This window comes from Trachemys scripta, chromosome 6, assembly GCF_013100865.1.
Source record: "Trachemys scripta elegans isolate TJP31775 chromosome 6, CAS_Tse_1.0, whole genome shotgun sequence".
Lineage (NCBI taxonomy): Eukaryota > Metazoa > Chordata > Testudines > Emydidae > Trachemys > Trachemys scripta.
The window spans coordinates 41,118,084-41,142,017 of record NC_048303.1 but is presented as its reverse complement, the minus strand read 5'-3'; the positions used below and the strand labels follow the sequence as shown (position 1 = coordinate 41,142,017).

The 23,934-nt window shown below is 43.4% G+C and overlaps 1 protein-coding gene across 1 annotated transcript in view; it reads right to left on the bottom strand.

The window, feature by feature from the left end:
- HOMER1 (homer scaffold protein 1) overlaps positions 1-23,934 on the bottom strand; it is a 130,353-nt gene that overhangs the window by 5,173 nt on the left and 101,246 nt on the right. The window contains exons 6-8 of the mRNA XM_034774408.1: positions 20,420-20,576; positions 6,937-7,047; positions 4,996-5,076 (exon numbers count right to left, since the gene is read on the bottom strand). Coding sequence (XP_034630299.1) covers positions 4,996-5,076; positions 6,937-7,047; positions 20,420-20,576 — 349 coding nt within the window. The remainder of the gene's footprint in view (positions 1-4,995; positions 5,077-6,936; positions 7,048-20,419; positions 20,577-23,934) is intronic.

Here is a 23,934-nt window from a genome sequence, read left to right as displayed (position 1 = left end):
GCAAGAGGATGTACTAGAACATTTTTCATATCTAATGATATTCATGTAGATGGATGTGTGAATATCATCTAAATATTAGTAACCCTGAATATGTACATCATCCAGGTCTAAATAATGGCTGATTTGCCTATATCTAATATTGAACACCTTCCTCAATCTAGTCCACAGTCCAACTGCTCTTACAAAGTTAGGAATTTTTATCTAATATCTAGCATAAACATTCCTTTCCTTACTGTGCCCTTGCTCCTTGTCCTAATATCTTTTGAGAATATGAATACTTACTTTCTTTCATTTAAATTATCTTGTGGGTACTTACAGACTGTATTTAAGTCCCTTTCTTGTCTTCTCTTTTCTAAACTATACACAGTTAGCTCCCCAAATATTTCCTCATATATATTTTCCTCCAATTCTTGCATCATATTTGTTTCCCTTCTTTGTATTTAGCATACTTACTAATCTGCAGGAAACAGAACTGCATGCAATATTCCAGCTACTGTTGCAGAAGTGTTATGAAAATGTTATCTCCCTAGCTTTACATACAACCTTCCTATATATACACCCCAAAGAATAGCACTAGCATTTTTGGCACAGGTATTGCCTTGCAAGTTCATATTTAGTTTAGTGTCTGCTATTACAACTAGGTCTTTCTCACACTTGTTGCCTTCCAGATAGCTGTCTCTCTCCATTCCTATCTGTAGGTATGAGATTTAACTTTATTAGTAATGAATCTCATCTTGTTATAATCAACTCGCTCTTCTGATCTCTCCAGGTCCATTTGCAGCTATATTCTGTCCTGTGTTTTTGAGCTCCTCCTATAATGGTACTGTGATTAATTTTTTAATACATTTTTATTCTAAATGAAAAAAATATTAACACAACAAATAGTGTTTGTTGTTTTCATCATAATAAAAGCTGTATTTATGAATCTGCTATTCTAATAAAGGAATACTTACTTATTGTGAGCTTATGTGATCATGGCTGATTGCGTATGCTTTCTCTACATTATTAATGAAAATATTAACTAACAAGGCTCCCGATACTTACCCCTCTACTGTGATAGCTTATTTGATACTGTTCCCCATTGGAGTTCTTACCATTAATGGATTACTCTCTGTTTCATTCCTGTTCATCAATAGATTTTTATCTAGTTGATATGCAGGACAATGTGATGTACTTTATTTTGTATAGCCTTTTTTAAACAAGCTGTATTTCAAAACATTTTAGAGGAACACAATACATTAAATTGAAAATAAAAAATAGAAGAGAGAGGAGAGAAATGAATGGTTATGCAGAAAGGAGAAAACATCTGTTTTTAGACAAGATCTGAAAACAGGTGATGGATCAGAGACTCACAGAAATGTAGGGCTGGAAGGGACCTTGAGAAGTCACCAAGTCCAAACCCCTTTGCTGAGGCAGGACCAAGTAAACCTAGACCATCCCTGGCAGATGTTTGTCCAACGTGCTCTTAAAAACTTCTAAAGATGGAGATTCCACAATCTCCCTTGGAAACCTAGTCCAGAGCAGAGCTACATAGTTAAAGCTTTTCCTCCTAACATCTAACCTAAGGTATGTCTTCACTAGCAATATTAAAGCGCACCAGCTGTAAAAAACCACCCCCACAAGGGGAGTGACTACCAGTGCTGGGAGCATGGCTCCCAGCGCTGGTGCACTGTCTACACTGCCACTTTACAGCACTGAAACTTGCAGCGCTCAGGGGCGGCCACTGGGAGCTGGGGGCGGCCGTGCCTGTGGATGGTCAATAATATATGGAGATATACCTATCTCATAGAACTGGAAGGGACCCTTAGAGGTCATCAAGTCCCGCCCCTGCCTTCATTAGCAGGACCAAGTACTGATTTTGCCCCAGATCCCTAGGTGGCCCCCCCTCAAGGATTGAACTCACAACCCTGGGTTTAGCAGGCCAATGCTCAAACCACTGAGCTATTCCTCCCCCCCCCCCGCTTAGCCTGACGCGCCACATGTGGTAGGTTGCCAACTACCAGGGGTGAAAGTAACTTAAAGGACTTATTGGTACGCTGGAGTCCAGAGCGGGGTTGTGGCCTCAACCAGAAGAGGCGGGGCCGTTCAAGATTTAAAGGCCCTGAGGCTCCGGCTGTGGCTGGGAGCCCCAGGGCCTTTAAATCATCCCGGAGCTACCAGCTGCAGAGGTGGCTGGGAGCCCCGGGGCTCAGGGGCAAATTAAAGGGCCCAGGCTCCAGCCACCGCGGAGCTCTGAGCCCTTTAAATCACCACGGGAGCCCGGCTGCCAGAGCTCTGGCGGGGATTTAAAGGGCCTGGAGCTCCCCGCAGCGGCTGGAGCCCTGGGCCCTTTAAATCCCCGCCACGGAAGTCGGTCCAGTCCGGCATGGCGTACTGGCTCTTGCCGGTACACCGTACCGGCTTACTTTCACCTCTGCCAACTACTACACTTGTCTGTTTTGAATTTCATCTGGTTGATTTCAGACTAATTCTCTAATGTGTCAAGGTCATTTTTCATTCTAATCCTGTCTTCAAAGTGCGTGCAACCCTCCCAGGTTGGTGTCATCTCCAAATGTTATAAGCATACTCTCCACTACATTATCCAAATCATTAATAAAAATATTTAATAATACCAGACCCAGAACTGACTCCTCATAAAATCATACAAGATTAGGGTTGGAAGAGACCTCAGGAGGTCATCTAGTCCAATCCCCTGCTCAAAGCAGGACCAGCCCCAACTAAATCATCCCAGCCAGGGCTTTGTCAAGTCAGGCCTTAAAAACCTTTAAGGATGGAGATTCCACCACCTCCCTAATTAACCCATTCCAGTGCTTCACCACCCTCCTAATGAAATATTTTTTCATAATATATAACCTAGACCTCCCCCACTGCAACGCGAGAACTAAAATTCAGAGGGATCTTGATAAATTGGAGAACTGGGCTATAGACAACAAAATGAAATTCAACAAAGACAAATGTAAAGTGCTACACTTAGGAAAGAAAAACCAAATGCACAAATACAAACTAGGGAAGAGGGGGTAACTGGCTTGGTAGCAGCACTGCTGAGAAGGATCTGGGAGTTGTGGTGGATCACAACATCAACATGAGTCAGCAAGGCGATGCTGTTGCAAAAAAAGTAAATGCATTTAGGTTGCATTAATAGATGCATAGCATGCAAGTCACAGGAGGTGATAGTACTGCTCTACTCGGCACTGGTTAGGCCTCAGCTGGAGTAGTGTCCCATTTTGGTCACCAATTTATAGAAAGGATAAAGAGAAACTGGAAAGGATCCAGAGACAAGTGACAAAGATGATCAAAGGAATGAAATGCAAGCCATATGAGAGCAAAGGCAGAAGGAATTGGGTCTGTTTAGTTTGAAAAAGAGAAGATTAAGGGGGACACGATAGCAGTCTTCACATTCTTGAAAGGCTGCCATAAAAAAGATGGAGAAAAGTTGTTCTCTCTTGCCACATAGGGCAAGACAAGAGGAAATGGGTTCAAACTACAGCATAGCAGATATAGATTAAATCTCAGGAAAAACGTCCTAATTGTAAGAGCAGTAGGACAATGGAACAGACTGCATAGGGAAGCTCTTTCATTATAAGTTTTAAAAAGGAGGCTGGAGAGCCATCTGTCTTGAATGGTTTAGACACAACAAATCCTGCATCTTGGTGGGGGTTAGATTAGATGATCCTTGCAGTCCCTTCTTACCCAATGGTTCTATGATTCTAACAGATACAGAAAAAGGCAATGCAAGCCTCTTCCTTGCCCTGTCTACACATTTCAATCTATATCTGTAGAGACCTATTCTAGGAATTCGTTATGGGCCCAAGAGAGACAATTCAGATACGAATTTCAAAGCTCCTAAATTTTGGAGGTGTTCGAATACAGGGTCTTAGTTAATGCCCATCTCTGCTCAAAATAAAAGAATAGTTCAGTCACCAACTACATCTGGGCTTCTGCTGAGTCTGCCATAGGGTTTTCAGTTAAAGGGACAGACTGAGGCCACTGATTCATTTTACACAGGAATACTGAATTGTCATACTAATGATTTTCAAATTGGGGCTACATTTAAACTGACTGAGAGATGAAAGGCTCCATGTTCCATTTCCAGTTTGCGGAGGCATTCAGCTCTAAAAACAATTTTCACAAACAAAACAAACGCATCCCGATAAAACCCCCAACCCAAATCCTGGGTTTAGAGACTCCTGAGAGAATATTAAGAATTGTTGAGTTATTCAAACCAACAAGGAATAAAGAGATACTGTATATATGGACACTTTAAAATCAAAGTACAGTTGCAATTTGATCTAGATTCATCCCAGTGTGTGCTAAAGAACCTGATGAAGGCACTCAATGGCAGCAGGTCTGCCAGACAGGGCCGGCTCCAGGCACCAGCTGAGCAAGCAGGTGCTTGGGGCAGCCAAGGGGAAGGGGCGGCACGTCGGGCTCTTCGGAGGAGGGTCCCTGTCCCTCTCGGAGCGAAGGACCTGCCGCCAAATTGCCGCCGAAGAAGAAAGCGGCACAGTGGAGCTGCAGCCGATCACGATCGAGGCTTTCTTTTTTTTCCCCGCCGCTTGGGGCGGCAAAAACCCTGGAACTGGCCTTGCTGCCAGAAAGGCCTGAGAGAAGCCAAGAAGTGCTCAAAACGGGAACAGTGTTGACCAGTGAAGGAATGTGGCCAGAGAATGCATTAATGTGGTGCATCTCCTAAGCAGATTCCACTACAGTGGCTTCTATGGAGCTCTGGCTGCAACTTAAAACTGCTCCCCTATGGAGCAGTTAGATCAAATGGCCCAAGGGAGGGCAAATGGCAATTTGGTGTGAATTCCCCCTGGAGGACATGGAGTCCAGACTGGTTCATGGAGGCATAAGTTAAACCTCTCTCTGCCAGTTTGGCTGAACCTAGCTAGGAACAAATAAGCTGCACATATGATAAATATAAGTGTCTGCCTATTGCCCATCTTCCTTTTTCTCCTACATTTAAATTAATATATATATAATACTGACGCTTACCTGGAGCTTCTGGGTCAAAGCATCCCTCTGTGCCTGAAGCTCTCTGGCATTATCAATTTCTTGTTTCAATCTTTCTATTTCCTGAGGGAGCAAAAACAATTCTTTTAACAACATATTACCGGATCTTAACTCAGTGCAAATAAGCCACTTAGTCTCTTCCTGGCCAAATCATTCCAATTATACCAAAACTGACACTGAGCAGCTGCTTATCTTGACACTTCGTGTGTGGAGTTCAAACTCCCCCCCCACACACACTAATAGTATGGAATCAGCAACTTCTGTAATTTATTCATCTGCATGTTAGACATTCATACACCAACGAGCAATTCCATCTTGAAAAGTGTAGTAATTCAAACAACATATTTGCCATCAACATTTAAACTTTGTGGAGTTTCTCTTACTCTCCCACCCCAGCAAGGCTGGAATATTTTTTCTGGAAAATTGAGGGTCATGGTAATTAAAAATTCAATCCTGGTCTGTATTTATTTAAAAAATATATTTTAGTGTACACTAATGTACTCCTCCTCCTTTTCAAAAGAGAAATCCAGACTTCAGTGGGGAGCTGCTTCCTATATCATTAGCAAGGGATGAAGCCAGCAGCGGCAAGAGAGAGGGAACAGAAATTGCCTGAACACAAAGTTCTGACCACTGACTGCCATATGAAGAGAGACGGATAAGAATGGTGTTTTTAGTTTAGAGAAAGTATGAGGGGATGAAGATAATAAAGGTGTACAAAATAAATGGTATAGAGATTAGATCAGACATTTCTGTTCACTCATTCTCATGATACAAGAACAAGCAGTTAGTCAATGAAATTGAAAGGCCGCAACTTTAAAACTGATAAATATTTTCCCCCACAATGCACAATTACCCTGTTGACCAATTTGCCACAAGATATCACTGAGGCCAAGAGCTTAGCAGGAATCAAAGAAGGACTGGATGTTTACATGGATGACAAGAGCATACAGAATTACAATAGTAAGGATTAAAAAACAACAGGAAAAAAGAAATCAATACACATCTCCACATCTCAGGACACAAGCCGATCTCTTACAGGGGTTAGGAAAAAACTTACCCTGTGGGGAAGTTATTCCATAACTGCCAATGTCCGGGTTTCTTGCACTTTCTCTTAAACATCTGGTGCTGGCCACTGTTGGAGACTACTGGTCTGATCAAGTATGGCAATGCCAATGTTCCTATATACTGCTCGTTATAGAATCTTTGGTAATGGGGGAGGCACAAAAGCCAATTCCCGCCATAGTCAGCTCCCTTCCCCTTCTTATCCTCCCCCTTCAATATAGGGACAGTTAGCTATCCCTTTTGGGGGCAGGTGTGCTTCACTTTGGGGCAGCACAGGTGGCTTCTCTAATTCCCCATACCCTCCTACTGCTGGCCCAGACCCTGGCTGACGGCACAATAAGCAGCACTGAGTAGGGGTGGAGCTTATTTAGAAGAAAGGGGCAGGGCCCTCAGGACCCCAAAATCTGCTATGTTAAAATAATATTAACTCATAAAGATTGGTTTGTTTCTCACCACAAACTCACTTCCCCAATAAAGGAAAGCAGTGCTTATAGCTGCTTTTTAAAATAAATACTTGCACTGACATTGCTTGTCTATAAATGAGATTCACAGTGCTTCATTTTGACTGCTGCTTGCTTCAGTACATGCTTCCTTTTGCAAAGAAAGGTACTTGGGAAGAGTGAACAGAAAAATGCAGATTTTTGGCTCAGATACACTAAAATCCACACAATAGCTGTGATTGACAATCTGTAAGAAAATTTATTAGCCTCAAAAAGGCTAAAAAATGGATTCTTCTTACTTTAGTCCACACAGAAATTACCTCTGTGCTCACAAGCAGATTTCAGATTACATTACAAACTGTTATAAATAATATGATTTTTAAAGCCACTTTAAAATGTTATGAATAAAGTTAGCAAATACCTCTTCTTTCTTCTTCAATGTGGATTCTAATTCCTGTATTGTCTGGTTTAATTCTGTTTTATGTGTATGGACTGCATTTGCTTGACTGCTCACACACTCCAGCTCAGTCACCTGTAGAAATAAATGTCAGTAATAAATATAAAATTAAGTGACAACATGAAGAATTACAAGGTTCTATTGCCTCTTTGCATTAACACTTACATCTGAAATATATATCTGTTGAAATATACTTATTAACTCTAAAAAATATATATACGGATTAAAATGCTGAAAATATTTTTGTAAAACATTAGTATAAAATTCTTTACCCAATTGTTTTGTAAAATATTTCCCTCCTCTGAAATTTTAAATGTTGTTGCAATTTCTGATAACTGAAAAATATTGGTTCTGTAGTCTGAAAAAAGCCCCTTTTGCATGAAAATGTGCACTTAGTAATTTTGAAAATGTTCAGGGAAGAAGAGGCATTATCTCTCTAGAGTCCACATGGTCTAGAGGATTGATCACAGATTTGTCTAATCTGATCTATCTAATCTATCCATTGGAAGTTTTTAATATTGCATCATGTTAATCAATGCCCACCCAGTCCTCCAAAAGGCAACTACAATTTCTCAGACTGAATTTCTGAATTTGTATGCAAGGTGTAGTACTGCATACTTACCTACCAACACATGGCTGCAGACATTTAACTCCTTTATATTTTCAGATCTCACCTTTAGGCCAGTGGCTAAATGGCACATTTTGGTACTATACAGTTCCCTTTATTAGCAGACAGAGTGCTCTGTCCATCTGTCTTTGGATGAAACGCATAGCAATGGCATGTACAATTTTGATTTGAAGAGATGTTAATATGCCTGTTGCTATACACAGACAAATGATCCTTGAGAGAACAATGGGTAACATTTTGTACATCCATGAATTATATTCTATACTATCATATTCTACTCAGAAACACTGTTGTTCATAAATCATTGAGAACACTGATGAAGCCATTATGTTTTCTATCAATCCAGCTCTTGTATGTGTGAAGTAAGCTAAAAATATATTATGAATAATAAATAAAATGTTACTGAAAAATATTACTGCACAAAGCCCAACAACTCAGTTTTCTAAATAAATTATTTCCCTCTGAAGCTTAAGGCTCTAATTTTCTTTAAAGACCATAATTACAAAGAGTCTGCTTAATTACAGATACGATGTGCTCCTGATTTGCATGAAGCATCTTTTAAAAGGGCCAGATTTTCAGCAGTTTAAAATGAAGGTTACTGATTTGTAACCAGAGTTCTTCAAGATGGACTCTGCATATTCACACTCATCGGTTGTGCTGGCTGGTGCAGCCTGAACAGTGGAGCTTTCTCCTAGCATTCTCTGTTAAAGGGACACTTCCCTCAGTGTTCCTGAATATTCTGACAGAAAGGCTATAAAAAGTGGAAGGAACTGCTGCTGCTTCAGTTCCTTCCACCCCGTCTCAGAGGTAGATTTTATTAGGACTGTGAGGAAGAGTGGGAGGGGGTGGAGATTGTGACAATCCAGAGCCCATCTCAAAGAACTCTGGTTACAGGTAAGAACATAAGAACAGCCATACTGGGTCAGACCAGTGGTCCATCTAGCCCAATATCATGTCTTCTGACAATGGCCATTGTCAGATGCTTCAAGGGGAACGAAAAGAACAGGGCAATTATCAAGTGATCCATACTCTGTTGTCCAGTCCCAGAAGCTTAGGGACACCCAAAGCATGGGGTTGCCTCCCTGACTATCTTGGCTAACAGCCATTGATGTACCTTGTGACAGGTTGGATCACAGAAACCCCCTTGGGGCTGCCAACTGATGTGCCATGACTACTTCTGCCCCTGCTTTCCCTGCCAGCCTGGGACTCCAGCACCCTGCTCCAACACAGACCCGGGGTCTGAATTACTTGCCCCAAAGCTGCAGGCTTAGCTGAAAGCAGCTTACAGAAGTGTTCCTGTTTTTAACACTCAGATGCCCAACTCCCAATGGGGTCTAAACCTTATACAGTGTAAACTCATGCATTGTTCGCCCTCTATAACACTGATAGAGAGAGATGCACAACTGTTTGCCCCCCTTCCCCCAGGTATTAATACATACTCTGGGTTAATTAATAAATAAAAAGTGATTTTATTAAATACAGAAAGTAGGATTTCAGTGGTTCCAAGTAGTAACAGACAGACCAAACTGAATTATCAAGTAAAATAAAATAAAATAAAATAAAACACAAATCTAATACAGTAATAAAACTTAATACAGGTAAAATCTCACCCTCAGAGATGTTTCAATAAGTTTCTTTCACAGAATGGACGCCTTCCTAGTCTGGGCACAATCCTTTCCCCTGGTACAGCCCTTGTTCCAGCTCAGGTGGTAGCTAGGGGATTTCTCATGACTGCAGCCCTCACTTTTGTTCTCTTCCATCCACTTATATATCTTTTGAATAAGGTGGGAATCCTTTGTCCCTCTGGGTTTCCCCCCCCCCCGCTTCCCAATGGAAAAGTACCAGGTTAAAGATGGATTCCAGTTCAGGTGACATGATCACATGTCACTGCAAGGCCTTGGCTACACTCGGGACTTCACAGCACTGCTATGACAGTGCTGCTGTGGCAGTGCTGCCGCGGCAGCGCTGTGAAGCGCGAGTGTAGTCGTGCCGCCAGCACTGCGAGAGAGCTCTCACAGCGCTGTATGTACTCCACCTCTCCGAGGGGAATAGCTGTGAGTGAGCGTGCAGTGCTGCAGGCTCCGATTACGCTGGCGCTTTACAGCGCTGTACTCGTTGCACTCGGGGGGGGGGGTCACACCCCTGAGCGCAGCAAGTTGCAGCGCTGTACACCGCCAGTGTAGCCAAGTCCTAAGACTTCATTACCCACTTGCCAGCAAACACGTATACAGGAAGACTTACAAGTAAAACAGAGCCATCTACAGACAATTGTCCTGGTTAATCGGAGCCATCAAGATTCCAAACCACCATTAATGGCCAACACTTTGCATAATTACAATAGGCCCTCAGAGTTATATTTTATATTTCTAGTTTCAGATACAAGAGTGATACATTTATACAAATAGGATGACAACACTCAGTAGATTATAAGCTTTGTAATGATACCTTACAAGAGACCTTTTGCTTGAAGCATATTCCAGTTACATTATATTCATACTCACCAGCATACTTTCATAAAATCATATAGAGTGCAACGTCACATACCTATCCTCCATGAATTTATCTAATTCTTTTTTGAACCCAGTTATAATTTTGGCCTTCACAACATCCGCTGGCAATGAGTTCCATTGGTTGATTGTACATAACCTTCATTTCTTCTTTGAATGTCCTCTGCATATTTCCACTCATGGCATAGTTTGGAAAGCAGTACTTCATAAATGGGAGGTGGAACTCAGTGTCCTAATTAAATAAGGACTGAAGTACAACTCTACCAAACTGGGTGTCTACTCAAGGTGCCAGAACTAATATGTAATGTTAAGTAAAAGTATGTACAGTGCTCCAAGTGGCAGCGCTACATATCTTCCAAACTGGCACATGTCTAAGACATGCCAAGGATGTAGCCATTGTTCTAGCAGAATTTGATATAATCCAGCAGGGGGAGAATAGTTGCTAATCTGTAGCTTTCCTGAATACACTGTCTCAACCCATTTAGATATTGTTTGTGTCGAGACAGCCTGTCTGCATAGGGAAAAAAGAGATGTGGAAGCCTGTGAAATTCCTTAGTCTTACTCAGATAATAAGCTAGGGTTCTCTGAGCATCCAAAGTATGTAACCTAGATTCGCTCTTGTGACTGTGAGGAATAAAACTGGTAAATTTACTGTTTGATTAATGTGAAATTTCAACACTAAGTAAAAATTCTGGGTTAGGACAAAGCACCACCCTTATATTTGTGAAAAATAGTGAAAATTGGTCCAGCGACAAAGGTATGTAACTTGCTCACTTGCCCAGCTGAAATTATAGATGTTATAAAAGCAGTTTTAATAGACAAATAGAATAGAGAGCACTCTGCCTAAGGCTCAAAAGGCAACTTTATGAGTTGCACTAAGACTTAATTGAGATCCCATGGCAGAATTGAGTCTTTTACAGGTGGTTACAAATTGGAAAGTCCTTTCATATATGTCTTGATCGTACTGTGCGCAAAGTCAGATGTATTGTCTACAAAAATGGTATGCTGATATAGCTACTACCTTGAGCCATAAAGAGGAAACTGACCGATCTGAAACCTTTAACTGAAATAAGTATTCCAGAATTGGTGTTAATACTGGTTCTGATTTGTTATGCATTCAGTTTACAAACCTCAGTTATTTAAGGTGAAAACATTTTCTGGTAGATTGTTTTATAATTGAGTAGCACCTGTTGCACTTCTGAAGGACAAGATGTTTTAAAGTCTGTTAAAATCTTATAGCCCAGGCAGTCAGATGTAGAGATAGAGTATCCAGATGGTAAATCCCGCCCTGTTGTTCCAACAATAAATCTGGTAATGCTAGAATCAGTCTGTGAACTCAATAGCAGCAGTAGGTTGGTGTACCATTGTTGCCCCAGCCATGCTGGAGCAACTAAGATTATTTTGGTTCTATACTGTCTTATCTTTCTCAATAATTTCTGCATTAATGGCAAATGTACAGCAGGCCTTTTCCACAACTCAGGAGAAACACATCCAATATGGATTGGGTGTCCTTTCTTGCTCTTGAACAGAATTAGTGAAACTGTGTTGCATCTGGTGGCAAATAGGTCTTTATCTGGACATCCCCAGAGGTTGAAGATGTTGCATATTAGTTTCTTCTTTACTGATCATTTGTGTAATTGCATCATGTCTCTACGTAGTTGATCCACCAGTCATTGTGCTTTCCCATCAGGTGAAAGGGCTATGGGATAAATGTTGTGCTGGACACACCAATCCTGCAACTTGATTGCCTCACTGCACAATTGAGATGAATAAACTCTGCCTTGTTTATTGACGTCATACATGACTAACTACCTTCCCTTTGATGTGAGGTAGAAAAGATTTGGCAGCCAGACATCTCTCTCAACTCTAATGTGTTTATGTGTAGATCCCAAGGGCCCAATCTCTTCCTTCTAGAATATCCACACCATACCAGGAAAAGAAACCTGCATTCTAGCGCTGTGAACCTTGGTATTGCACACAAAAGGCATATGGTTGCAGTGCCAAATAACATTGAGTAATGCGAGGACTAGTGTCCTTCATCACCTGCAAACATTTACAGGGTGGATTGTCCATTATTAGGTCAAAGGGAGACCCTAAAAGATAATAATGTAATTCCCCTACAACCTATTTGATGGTCAGGCATTCTTGCTTGATGATGAAGAATCTAGTCTCTAGTGGCTGCAGCTTCTGAATTACATATAGTATAAGATCCTCCACAACCTGAAAGTTTTGTGACCCTGCTTCCAAATGTACTTCAGAAGCATCAGTTTGCAGTAAGAACTGGCATGAGAAGAAGTCCAGACTCTGAAGTACAGGCTGCTGACATAGGATACTCTTTATCTTGATATTGGCTTCATCACAGTCAGTTGTCCACTGGACTACTCTGGGTGCAGTGGCCTTTGTGAGGTCTGTCAATGGTGCTGCAAGGTTTGCGAAGTGGGGCATGAACCTAGTGTAATAGCTGGCCCACTCCCAGGAAAGCACTCCCCCTCCCCAATAGTCACACTATATCCATCCATACCCTGCTCCAATGCTGTACTTATGAGAGGAAGGAGATCAAGGGAGCCCAGAGGTGTCCTTTAGGTGCTACCTGTTGGCACTGAGGTCAAGACTCACAAAAATTCACTACTTCTTTGTGGACCCCGCCTGATAAAATCTGCCCAGAACCCTCTCTAGGGTTTTGTCTCTGCCCAAGTGAGCAATGAAGGGACTGCATGTGCCAGCTGTAGCATTTCTTTCTGAATGTTTCAAAGCACCAGGATCTAGTGGCATACCTCATCTGGACAGGAGTTCTTCTCCACGCAATAGAGTAAGTCATTTTGCCACTTGAAATAAGGACATTGGGAGGTTTAAACCTCCTGAGAAATGGTTTCATTAACCACCACAATCTAGGTGTATGCCTCTCCAAGGATGTCATCTCCTTGTTCTTCTCAGACCAAATCAAAGGAACTGTCTAAGAGCATTGGGTTGACGTTGGGAAGAGAGTTATCCCAAGGCTGTTCTGCTGAGCTGCCAGCCATCTTGTCAGCTGTCAAGGCTGTTTGCAATCAAGCAAGTTGTCACTGTTTCTGAGTCTTCTTGAATTGCAAGAAGCCATTACAGAGGTTGGAGTCCACAATCGGGAAGATGTCAGACAGATGGTCAGATCTGATGTCTGAGTTCTCTGAGTGGTGCAGTAATAGCAAAGAGAAGCATTGCCAGTGCCTCCCAATTATTACTTCCCATGGCAAACTGGGTGTTACACCAACCTGAAGCATTCTGGTTGGTCCAATATGTTCAAATGTTGCCAGGCTATTGGGTAGGTATGAGTATCCCCGTGGACCCAGGTCACATACACTGGATCATCCTTCTGTTGTTCTCCAGAATCCAGTAAGGTCTCCCAGACTAGGGTTCAGAAGCACCTTGAGTTTATTAGCTCTGATACTGTTCAGCCCCATAGGACTACTGGATTTACAAATCCTTAGCAACAGTTCTCATCTGTTTTTCCTGAGAGGCCCTAGCACTCCATGAACCACACTCTATGAAATCGCGTGAGTGACTGATGTACCCCAGCTTTCCACAGTGGAAACAGATGATCATTGGTTTAGGGAACACTCCCTGACCTGCTCCCAGGTGCAACTCCATGTACTTCCTCTCTGATGCTCTTTTGGTGGTGTTGTGGGGTGCCTCATGGGGTCCATGAAGAGGGTACCTCTCATTCTGAGACTTCCCCAGGAACCCTCAGCCCTTTCCTGGTAGTTCAGGTCGATTCCTCAGGAGATTGGGGCCAGGCTTTTCTAGGCCTAGGTGGCTCACACTGGTTAGGCCAACCTAACAGCATAAAGTCCTCTGTGACTATGATGGCACCTTCAGTGGTGCTGGAGTTATGTCTGCATATAGTAGGTTTGAATGGTGGCTTGCAAAACCTCTAGATACTGTCTGAGCACTACAGACTCTATAATCTCGACTGGAGAGCAGGAAACCAGATGAAGCAAGTGAGTGGCCCAATCCTTTAGTTGCTGGGCCATGGAACAGGGTTGTGTCCCAAAGGAGAAAGTTTCTATCTGGAACCAGTGCTGGTAAGTTTCCAGTGATCCCCTTGTCAGTCAAAGATGGCAGCTTTCAGGGTATCATAGTCCTTTGTGACTTCATCATTTAAGGCCCAGTAACCTGTCTGAGCTTCCCCAGACAGAAAAGGAACTAGTCATGCAACTTAGTAGTCTTTTCCCACTGAGCAGCGTAACATGTATCTCAAGATCATCATCAGGTCCCAGTTTGGTAAGGTCTATTCCTGACCGCAACAGTGTCACTCTGGAATGGGAGCGGCTGGTGAGCCACTCGTTTATTGCCTCCTGGAACTGTCATTGCTGCTATGGCTGCTGCCTCTACAGTAGCTTGAGGAGCACAGCTTGCTGCTTCTGGGTGGCCTCCTGGGCCTCCTGTTGCACGTCGAGGAAAAGCCTCTGCTGCAGAGCAGTCTCCTCCATGGTTCTCCTTTACAGGAAGGAGGAATCGATCCCATTGCTAATACCAAGTTGGGATAGGTGTGGCTGCTCCATAGTGCCTCTTGTGGGGCCAAGTGTGGTACTGCAGGTGTTCCCTGCCTTAGACCACAAGTTCTGGCAGCCTACTTGGAGCAGGGTGACCATGTCACAAACTCAGCAACAGTCCCTAAAGAGTTAAATAAAAATAAACTCAGATGTTGGCTGTCTGCACCTTTAAATAAACAAACAACATACTTAGTTGCAGCGCTTGGAAATAAGGCCCTGACCTGGCCCTGGGGTTCTGGGCTAGTACTGAGGAGCTCCAACTCTGTCACAGTCCTTATCCGGCCTGCTGGCTCCCAATTGGTCAGTTTCTCCTTTTGGCCCTTCTAGGCCTCTAGAGGACTAAGTCTTGCTGGTAGCCTAACTGGGCAGGTGGGTTTTAGAGTGCCAACACCTCCAGCAGAGTGCAGAAAAGGCCTGATATCATACTTAAGATGTTTTACAGCAAGATAGACAGACAGGCTAGGATTAATGAGAATAATAAAACATGAAAAAAGGGTTATATAGAACTGTAAAGACGAATGCTAATTATAAACATACTACATCAAGATTCTGGTTGAATATAAAAATATACAGGAAAAAGGCAAGCAGTAACACAATTTTAGCAACAAAAACAATAGGGAAGGACTAAGTACAGAAAAATAAGGTCAAGCTAATAGTGTGTAGCCCGTTGTTCAGTACGTGTGATATGTTGCTTTTGTGTTTGATACACAGAGGATAAGAGTCTGCTACAGCTCCCAACTTGAGGACTTAGGCCCCCATCCTGCAAACACTCACTTACTTAACTTTACTTAAATAAGTAATTCAATTAAAGTAAATGATCTTACACTTCTAAAATACAAATTATAATGCAGTTTTACCAAATTGCATAGAAAATTTAATTTTCAAAACTACACTACGCATCATTAAACAGATGTAAAACAAGTCATTATTTCTAGAAACTCCAATTCATTCTGGTTTCTTTCCTTTCTCTGTAACAAATGTGATTATCCACTAGGGTTCTCCCTCTCACTATGTACACTGGCTTTTTTGTGATTTTCTAGGACAATCTGATTGGTGTGTGAGCTTCCCAAGAGAACACAGACAGACACAGATATAAAAACCGCCCATGCAGAATGCTCTCACAGAAAAATCTTGGGTACAGAGAACCCATTTAACTACCCTTTAACATGCAAACCCGTACTGGGGTTTTTGCCTCCTCTTGAAATCTATCTTAATATGAATATTTCTAAAAATCAGGGCTATTCATTACAGGAGTCTCTTTTCTTGACAAGGCTCTCTTGGGACCAAATGGCATGTTTCTTGGGAGCTTAATGGACAGATTTTTGGTCATGTTTCATCTACATGCCCTCTGAAGAAAGGTTCAGTTGCTAAATCTGACTCTAATACAATGATAATCCATTTGCCAAAAAAGGCACAGTCACTTAACCTCTGCTTGCCATCATATGCTGTAGCTAAAACATTGCCTCCTTGTCTGTTATTCCAATGTTTCAGCAGAATTTTAAGCACCAGTTTCTATCTTTATTATAGAGGGAGCTAACTGAGATGCAGTAACTTGTCAAAATTGTGCTTTAAAAAATATGTCGCTGAATTAACTACCAAATCTAACAGCTTCTCCAGTTCCAAACATGGGACCTGACCCTAAAAGGTACTGACTGATTCTTGTAAAGTGCTGAGGGAAGTGTTGAAAGTGCTCAGAACCTTGCAGGATCAGGACCAGTCTCGATTAATGACCTGCATCCTCATTTGATCCACTTTTGCATCAATCATGCTGACTGCATATTGATGTTGATTTTTTTTTTAAATGCCGGAACTCCATATACACCTCTACTTCGATATAACGCTGTCCATCTTACCGCGTTATAGGTGAAACCACGTTATACTGAACTTGCTTTGATCCACTGGAGTGTGCAGCCCTGTTCCCCCAGCCCCGGAGCACTGCTTTACCGCGTTATATCCGAATTTGTGTTATATCGGGTCGCGTTATATCGAGGTAGAGGTGTATTTGCTTAGAGAGCTGGATTTATTGGGTCAAGTCTATCTCCATGCTTAGGAATTCCCAATGAAGACAGCATACTGGGTGAGATTCCACTGTAATTATTTATGACTACATACCTATAGACATCATACCATAACTACCAGCCAGCTGCATAACTGGAGCATCATGATTACAACTAATGTTCACATTCCCAGAAAACACAGGTTTAGAAGAGCTAAGGGAGTAGCTCACTAAAAGAGGTAGCAAAGGAAACCTGTACATATACACAAGCAGACTCAACATACATTATTCCATGGAACAGACGGCAATAGGTATTCACATGCCAGTTTATAACACCAAACTGGAAGGACCTGACTTCTAAAACAGGGGTTCTCAATCTTTTTCTCTCTGAGCCCATGTGGTGGGGCTTCAGCTTTCTCTCCTGGGCCCCAGCAAATCTAATGCTGGTCCTGCTTGGCAGCCCCCCACGGGGTGCCGGGCACCTGATTGAGAACCACTTTTCTAAAACACCTATCTTTTCTAGTTGTGCTTTTCTTTCAGCATACTCAAGATGATGGCATTTATGGAAGAAATGTATGGGTTTTTTAAACTGAGGTCACCTTCACAATTTTTTCTAAGGTAACAAAAATTAATAAAATAGTAAACAAACCACTAAACAAGACACAGCTCCTTTCTGCAAGTACTGATGCTGCCTTTGCTTTCTAATTTATTCCCAAATGTGGAAGTATGATTTCATAAGTGCAGAAACACATTCCAGGCTGGTCAGAGTGAAACTCCTGTGCCAACTTAATATAAAGAATAAATGATATTAAAATATAAAATATTACAAGAAAAAAAAAGAGAAATAGCACAATGCATATATTACAAAAACAGATCATTTCATTACTGCAATTTTGTGTAAACTTCATTCCTCTGTCATGCATTGTCATATCTCCCTATATCAGGCCAGATTCTCTAGTCTGTCAAATTCTTTCTGCACTGCTTACATAGGAGGATATTTACTACCGAGCTTATAGGTCTATGCATAGTAGTGTAAGAGTATGCAGGATTGGGTCTTCAGTGAGAACGATGGACTTGATTCTCCAATGAACCCAAGTTTGCTCAGGTGCAGCGGAGAGAAGAGGCTGTCAGGAGGTTGGCTGTGACTCTTTGATTCTCAGCTGCCTCTCCGTGGTGCATGTAAAAGTTGTGGGGCAGGGGAGGGAGCTTTAACTTACACCACAGATGTAAGATACCTCAGGGACCTAACAGCAGTGGAGAGTCAGGCATAGCATTGGGGCAGGTGGGAGGTAAGATCTGTTGCAGAAAGTAGTGGAACTGACACAAAGTGAACCTAAAGCACCTGGAGAATGCCACTAGAGAATTTCTTCCCAGATCAGCTCTACCATTAGCTCCAGCACCTTCTGTGTCACAAACCCCATGTCAGCGGACAATCAAGCTCATCATGTCTAAGGATGCCGTCAGAGCCCAGATCATCATCCCTTCCCAATTCCCATAGCAAAACCCTCAGAAGGAGACTACGAGGAGGAAATATCCACAAGGATCTCCTCCCTGAGATTCGCCCCCAATCCCAATATCTACCTCACCACCACCTCCAAGAAAAGGCTGCACCACCTCCATGCTTGGCAGGCCGCAGGTATCCACAGGAGGGACTGGGCCTCTGCAGCTACTCATAAAGAACCCCTACCACAGGCTCCTTGGCACTACATTTCCTTTACAATCAAACTACCGGGCACTCCCCTGTTTGCAGCTGCTCAAGGACCCCCAGATGGAGGTTTTGTGGGAAAGATAATATAGGCAGGTGAGAGCAAGATGTACCCCCCAAACCCTGCTTCTGACCTAACTACTCTTTTCTCCAGTCTGCCCAGTCTCCACCTCCTCACTGTAGATGCTGAGCACTGAGGAGGCAACCTGAGCCCTCTTCCACACAGCAAGAAGGATACCTGCATGCAAAAGGATATGTGGGGGTGATTTGGGCCCATGTCTTACTTGTCTGTACGCATGGGCGGCAGGTACAATAGGCCAGGGAAGGTTGAGCCTTCCCTTGCGCTGCTGCTGGACCCCAGGTTGCGGGTTTTGGCGGTTTCCATGTCTGGGCTTCTGCTGGAGGATGTTTTTATTATGTGCCATGCAGTTTTCGCGGTGACTGAGCAGGCAGTATGTGTTACTCAGCTTCCTGGATTTATCAGTAAACTCTTCGGAATCCAGGGAGATTACTGATGAACCCAGGAAGCTGAGTATCAGATACTGCCTCCTCAGATGCCTAGGAACCTGCATAGCACATATAAAAGCTCAGAGGCAGCTCCAAGCAGCCCGCTGCTGCCTGGCTGCTTCTCTCCTCCCCCTTGACTCCCCACTGCCAGTCCCTCCTCCCCTCTCCTCAGGATCTGGACACCTTTCTATAGAAGTACAATGGCCTCTGTATACTATGCCCCCTTAATGCGGGGAGAAGCTGCCCATCCCCAGGGAATGTGGAGCCACCAAGGGGCAGGGTCTGGGGCTGTGGGACTGCAATGCAATGGAATTGGCTCCTTGTTATGATCCAGGAGGAGCTGGCTAGGAAGAATGGCTGGACTCCCTGCATCCCAGCAGCAGCAGGAAGTGAACTGCACTTCCTGCTGCAGTGACGCTGGGTCCCATGCTCCTTGCAAGGTCCCTGAGCCCTGGGGCTGCTGCTGGGGAGCCTGGAGCACTGGCTGCAGCTGGGAGAGATGAATCTTGAGCAGTATAATATTCCTTTCTAACACAGTTTTACTGCCCCCGCCCCCCCCCCCGTCTATTATTGGGTTAGGTGAAGGATTTTCCTAATTGAAGAGATTTTCCTTCCCACTCCTAGGTATCAGAATTTTGCTGACAAGCCTTTATTTCCTCCACCAAACCCCCTTGCTCTGAAGCTAAATGAAAAGTTGCTGCTACTTTTGAAAGAGGTATTCTGGACCTTTTCCATTTATGGAGCTTATATTGCACTCTGTGTGCTCTGAAGCAGGGCAGCTTGGTGTACCTCTTGCAGGGACAATCCGCATATCAGCTGTTCGGGGATGTGAGCAAGAGGGGATTGAAGGGGAAACAAGGATGTGTGAGGGGGCAAGAGGAGGGCGAAGGGAGATGCAGGGGGCAGGATGGGATGGGGGCAGGGACAGTGGGTGCATGGCATGGAGGATGGCCCAGTGCAGGGAAATCAGGGGTCGGGGAAGAATTGTGGAGTTCCGGTGGGAGGAGGGATGTGGGCAGGGAGAGCAATGAGGGAGGAAGGGAAGGAGGGATGTGGCAAGTGGGGAGGGGGCAGAGGTGGAGTGTGGGCGGGACCACGGGCAGAAGAGGTGAATGGGGAGCTGGCCTCCCCCAGGGGAATCGTCACCCGCTGCCCATGTCTATAAGATGCCACACACCTCTACAGCACAGTCTAAGTGATATAAAAATATACACATTTCTTGTGACAATTTACAACCCTTCATGTTACAGAATACTTTGCTCCACCCTGGGGTTTTGAGTAAATTCCTAAGAAGAAAGTCAGTGCACACATTAAGGTGTATTGCTCTCTCTCTCTCATTCTCTCCCTCTCTCTCTCTCTCTCACACACACACACACACACACACACACACACACACACACACACACAGTCTCACAAAACCCTGCTTGGGTGCAGTTTGGCAACTGCAATATGAAACGATAATCCCTTGAGAGATCACCACATTGTATGTTTGATTTACTTCAAAATAATCAAATATATTCAATAGCTCCTCAGTCTTATGGTTTTCAAGGACCTTAGCTGTTTGTCTGGACTCACCCGCTTATGTAGACGTTCTGCTTCCTCCTGATATGCAGCAAGCTGTTGTTTCCATTGTTTTACATTGGCAGTGGACTCCAGCAGAGCTGCTGTGAGCTTGGCATTGTTACCCTTAAGTGTGGCCAGTTCTGCCTCCCAGTGCTTGCTGATTGTCGAACTACAAACATAGAATAACAATAATCATAATAATGCAAATCACCATAGCATCACGTTTTTTTTTTCTTTTTGGCTCTTCATTGCTAAAGTGCTGTCTTTCAGAAAACATTCAACATACAGAAAATCAAAGGGACTAATTAAAAAATCTCACTCCATTGAAAGCTCAAATGAGAAAGGTACCCATGCTGGTTTAGTTGCTCAAATAGTTCAAAGTTCTAATTCTCAAAACACTTAAAATAGATTCCACCATGGAAAAGTACAATTATAAAAAACCTTCAAAGTCCACTTTATCCTACCACAAATAGATGCTTAAGTCCAGGACTGCGTTCTAAAAGTAACTGCATGTGATTTAAAAAACGTATTCAACATAATTCCTAATGATTTAAATATATATGCTTTATATGTAACTGATTTTTTTTAGCTTTAAATTTTTTAAATATATTTAAAAAAAATTCACGCAACATATTGATTTCAGAAAATTAATGCAGTGGTTTGGAGCTACAGTTTAGTCAGCCTAATTATGATATCTCTAGTACAGGAGTAAATCAAACCTGAAGAATATACTCAAACATACATTCAAACATCCTGAATTTATTGGGAAGCTTCTTCTAGGAAGTCCATCCCGGACCTCCTCAAAAATAACTTTATGGGGAATTAATATATTTCCATAAATATGCATCCCTATTTCTAATGCTGCAATTCTGCTTTCCTGTCATCTGTAGATAATAAAAATCAGGTACACTTCTCATGTATGTAACACTGTTCTCAACAGTATGAAAATCATGCATGTTTCTATAACCTTTTCTTTAGGTGTTAAATGGGATAAAAGATGAGGCCTCAGTTCACATAGTAAAATGTCTCAGTGATTACTTCTCAGATTTCATTACAAGATAAAAAAATCTTGCGTGGAGTCTGATGACCAAATCTAAACAACCATAACATTAATTACTATGACATTAGCTACTTTTAAAGGATTATTTTTTCCTGCACCAAGGAAATATTATGCAGCTAAATACTACCTGCAATAAGGACAAGATAGAAATAAAGGTCCCTCTTAGTCTTATTACCCCAGTTGGAGACTAAGGCTCTCCTTCACTAAGGGTAAATCTCTCCTGGGATGCAGCTGCCTTCCCTGCACCAACACAAGTGAATCAAGACCAAAAGGTTTATCCCACATTGGCTTCCCTGATCTACATTTATGGAGGTTAAATGTTGTCCAAAGGTCTACACAGGATTTTAAAACTTCAATACCATAGTTGTCTAAAACTAGAGTCCTTTCGACTTCTGTGCATCCATATAAAAATAATTTTTATCCAATTTATAAAAAGACCATTAGAAATACCAGTATTTTCTAGCTTTGCTTTTCACAAATGCTCTTCTATTCTAACCAACTAGTTACAGTACTGTGTTTTAACATGACAATATAAAATAATGTAATAGTGACATTAATTTTCAAACAGAAACGAATATTTTAGATATTTCTCTTTGTGCTTCACAGTTAATTCCTGTAGCAAAAAAACAGCCCAGTTAATGGCTTAAATAAAGAATCAATTGCCTCAGTCCATTCCAATGGACAAATTTCCACATCATGAAAGCCATCACCATAACAATTACACTTTTGTCAGCAGCATCAGCAAAAGAGACCAAAGACTGAATAGGCATGGAGCTTTTATCACTCTACCTCAGCCCTGGTCTACATTACAGAGTTAAGTCGAGGTAAGACAGCTTATGTTGACCTAATTCTGTAAGTGTCTACACTAAAATGCTGCTCCCACCAATGTAACTCACCCACTACACTGACTTAGGCCTGGTCTACGATACAGAGTTAGATTGATGCAAGGCAGCTTATGTAGACCCAACTCTGTAAGCAGCTACACTAAAAATGTCACTCCCGCTGATGTAACATGCCCACTATACTGACCTAATAACTCCACGTCTGTGAGAGGCGTAGTACTTAGGCTGACATAGTTAGGTCGATACAGTGTCAGAGTGTAAACACTGCATTACTTACATTGACTTTAGTGGCCTCCAGGAGGTTTCTCACAATGCCCTAACATGACCCCTCCGGTCACCATTTTGAACTCCACTGCCTGGCGGCCAGGTAGACAGCCCTCCCCTTTAAAGCCCTGCAAACTTTTGGAATTCCATTTCCTATTAGTTCGGCGTGGAGAGTTCACCTAGCAACTGCCCAGCTGACCATGCTGGCTGCACACTGCCTGGAGTACACAGGAGGGGGTGGATCTCCTGGGTCTGTGGGGAGAAGAGGCTGCGCAGGCACAGCTCCGATCTGGCCATAGAAACGTCTATATCTATGAGCAGATCGCTTGGGGTATGGGGAGAAGGGCGACAAGAGGGACCTGCAGCAGTGCCATTTGAACAGGGCCGGCTCTAACTTTTTTGCCGCCCCAGGCAAAAAAGAAGAGAGCTGCCCTGCCGTACCGCCTCCCCCGCGAGCACCGCCAAAATCCCCACCCCCCCAGCACCACGCCACCCGAAGTCCCGCCCCCCCCAGTGCCGCGCCGCCTGAAGCCCCCACCTCCCTCCGAGCGTCACACCGCGCCAGACCCCGCCCTCCCAAGCACCACGCCGCCCGAAGCCCCTGGCCCCCCTCCAAGCACCACGCCGCCCGAAGCCCCCCCCCCCCTCTGAGCACCGTCCCCCCCCAAAAAAAAAAAAACAAATAAAAAATCGAGCGCCACCCTGCCCCAAGGACGTGCTTGGTCAGCTGGTGCCTGGAGCCAGCCCTGCACGTGAAAGCCAAGGAGCTGAAGCAGGCGTACCAGAAGACAACAGAGTCTAACAGTCGCTGTGGTGCAGAGCTGCAGACATGCCACTTTTACAAAGAGCTGCATGCCATCTTTGGCGGAGACCCTCCCCTCCCTCCAGGGCCCCGTGCATACTTCGGGGGGGCTGGAATCACAGGCCGCTGGAGTGAACAGTAAGGAGGTGTTGGATGAGTAAGAGGAGGAGTATGGGGGACAGGCGACTGGGGGATCCAGTGGTGCAGCGATCCAGAACATGTTTTTACTCTAGAACAGTCAAGCCAGTCCCTACAGTCCAGCATGGGCAAGCCTGATGCCTGGAAAGGAACCTCTGGTAAGTTTGCAGTTTGCTTTGATATTGCAGGGACACATCTGTTCATTTACTCTTTATTAATCATGCTAGAAAAGGTAGTGAAATAACCAACAGAGGTAGACACACTATCTGCTTCTTATTCCCCTGTAGAGTTAGGCAGAGGGGGTCCTGCAGAACAGTTTGTTTACGTGCACCAGGATGCACCTTGAATTCAGAGATCTTGAGGAACTTTTCTGAAGGTACACTGCAATCCTCTGCTGAAGGTTTCTAGGGAGGGCTGCCTT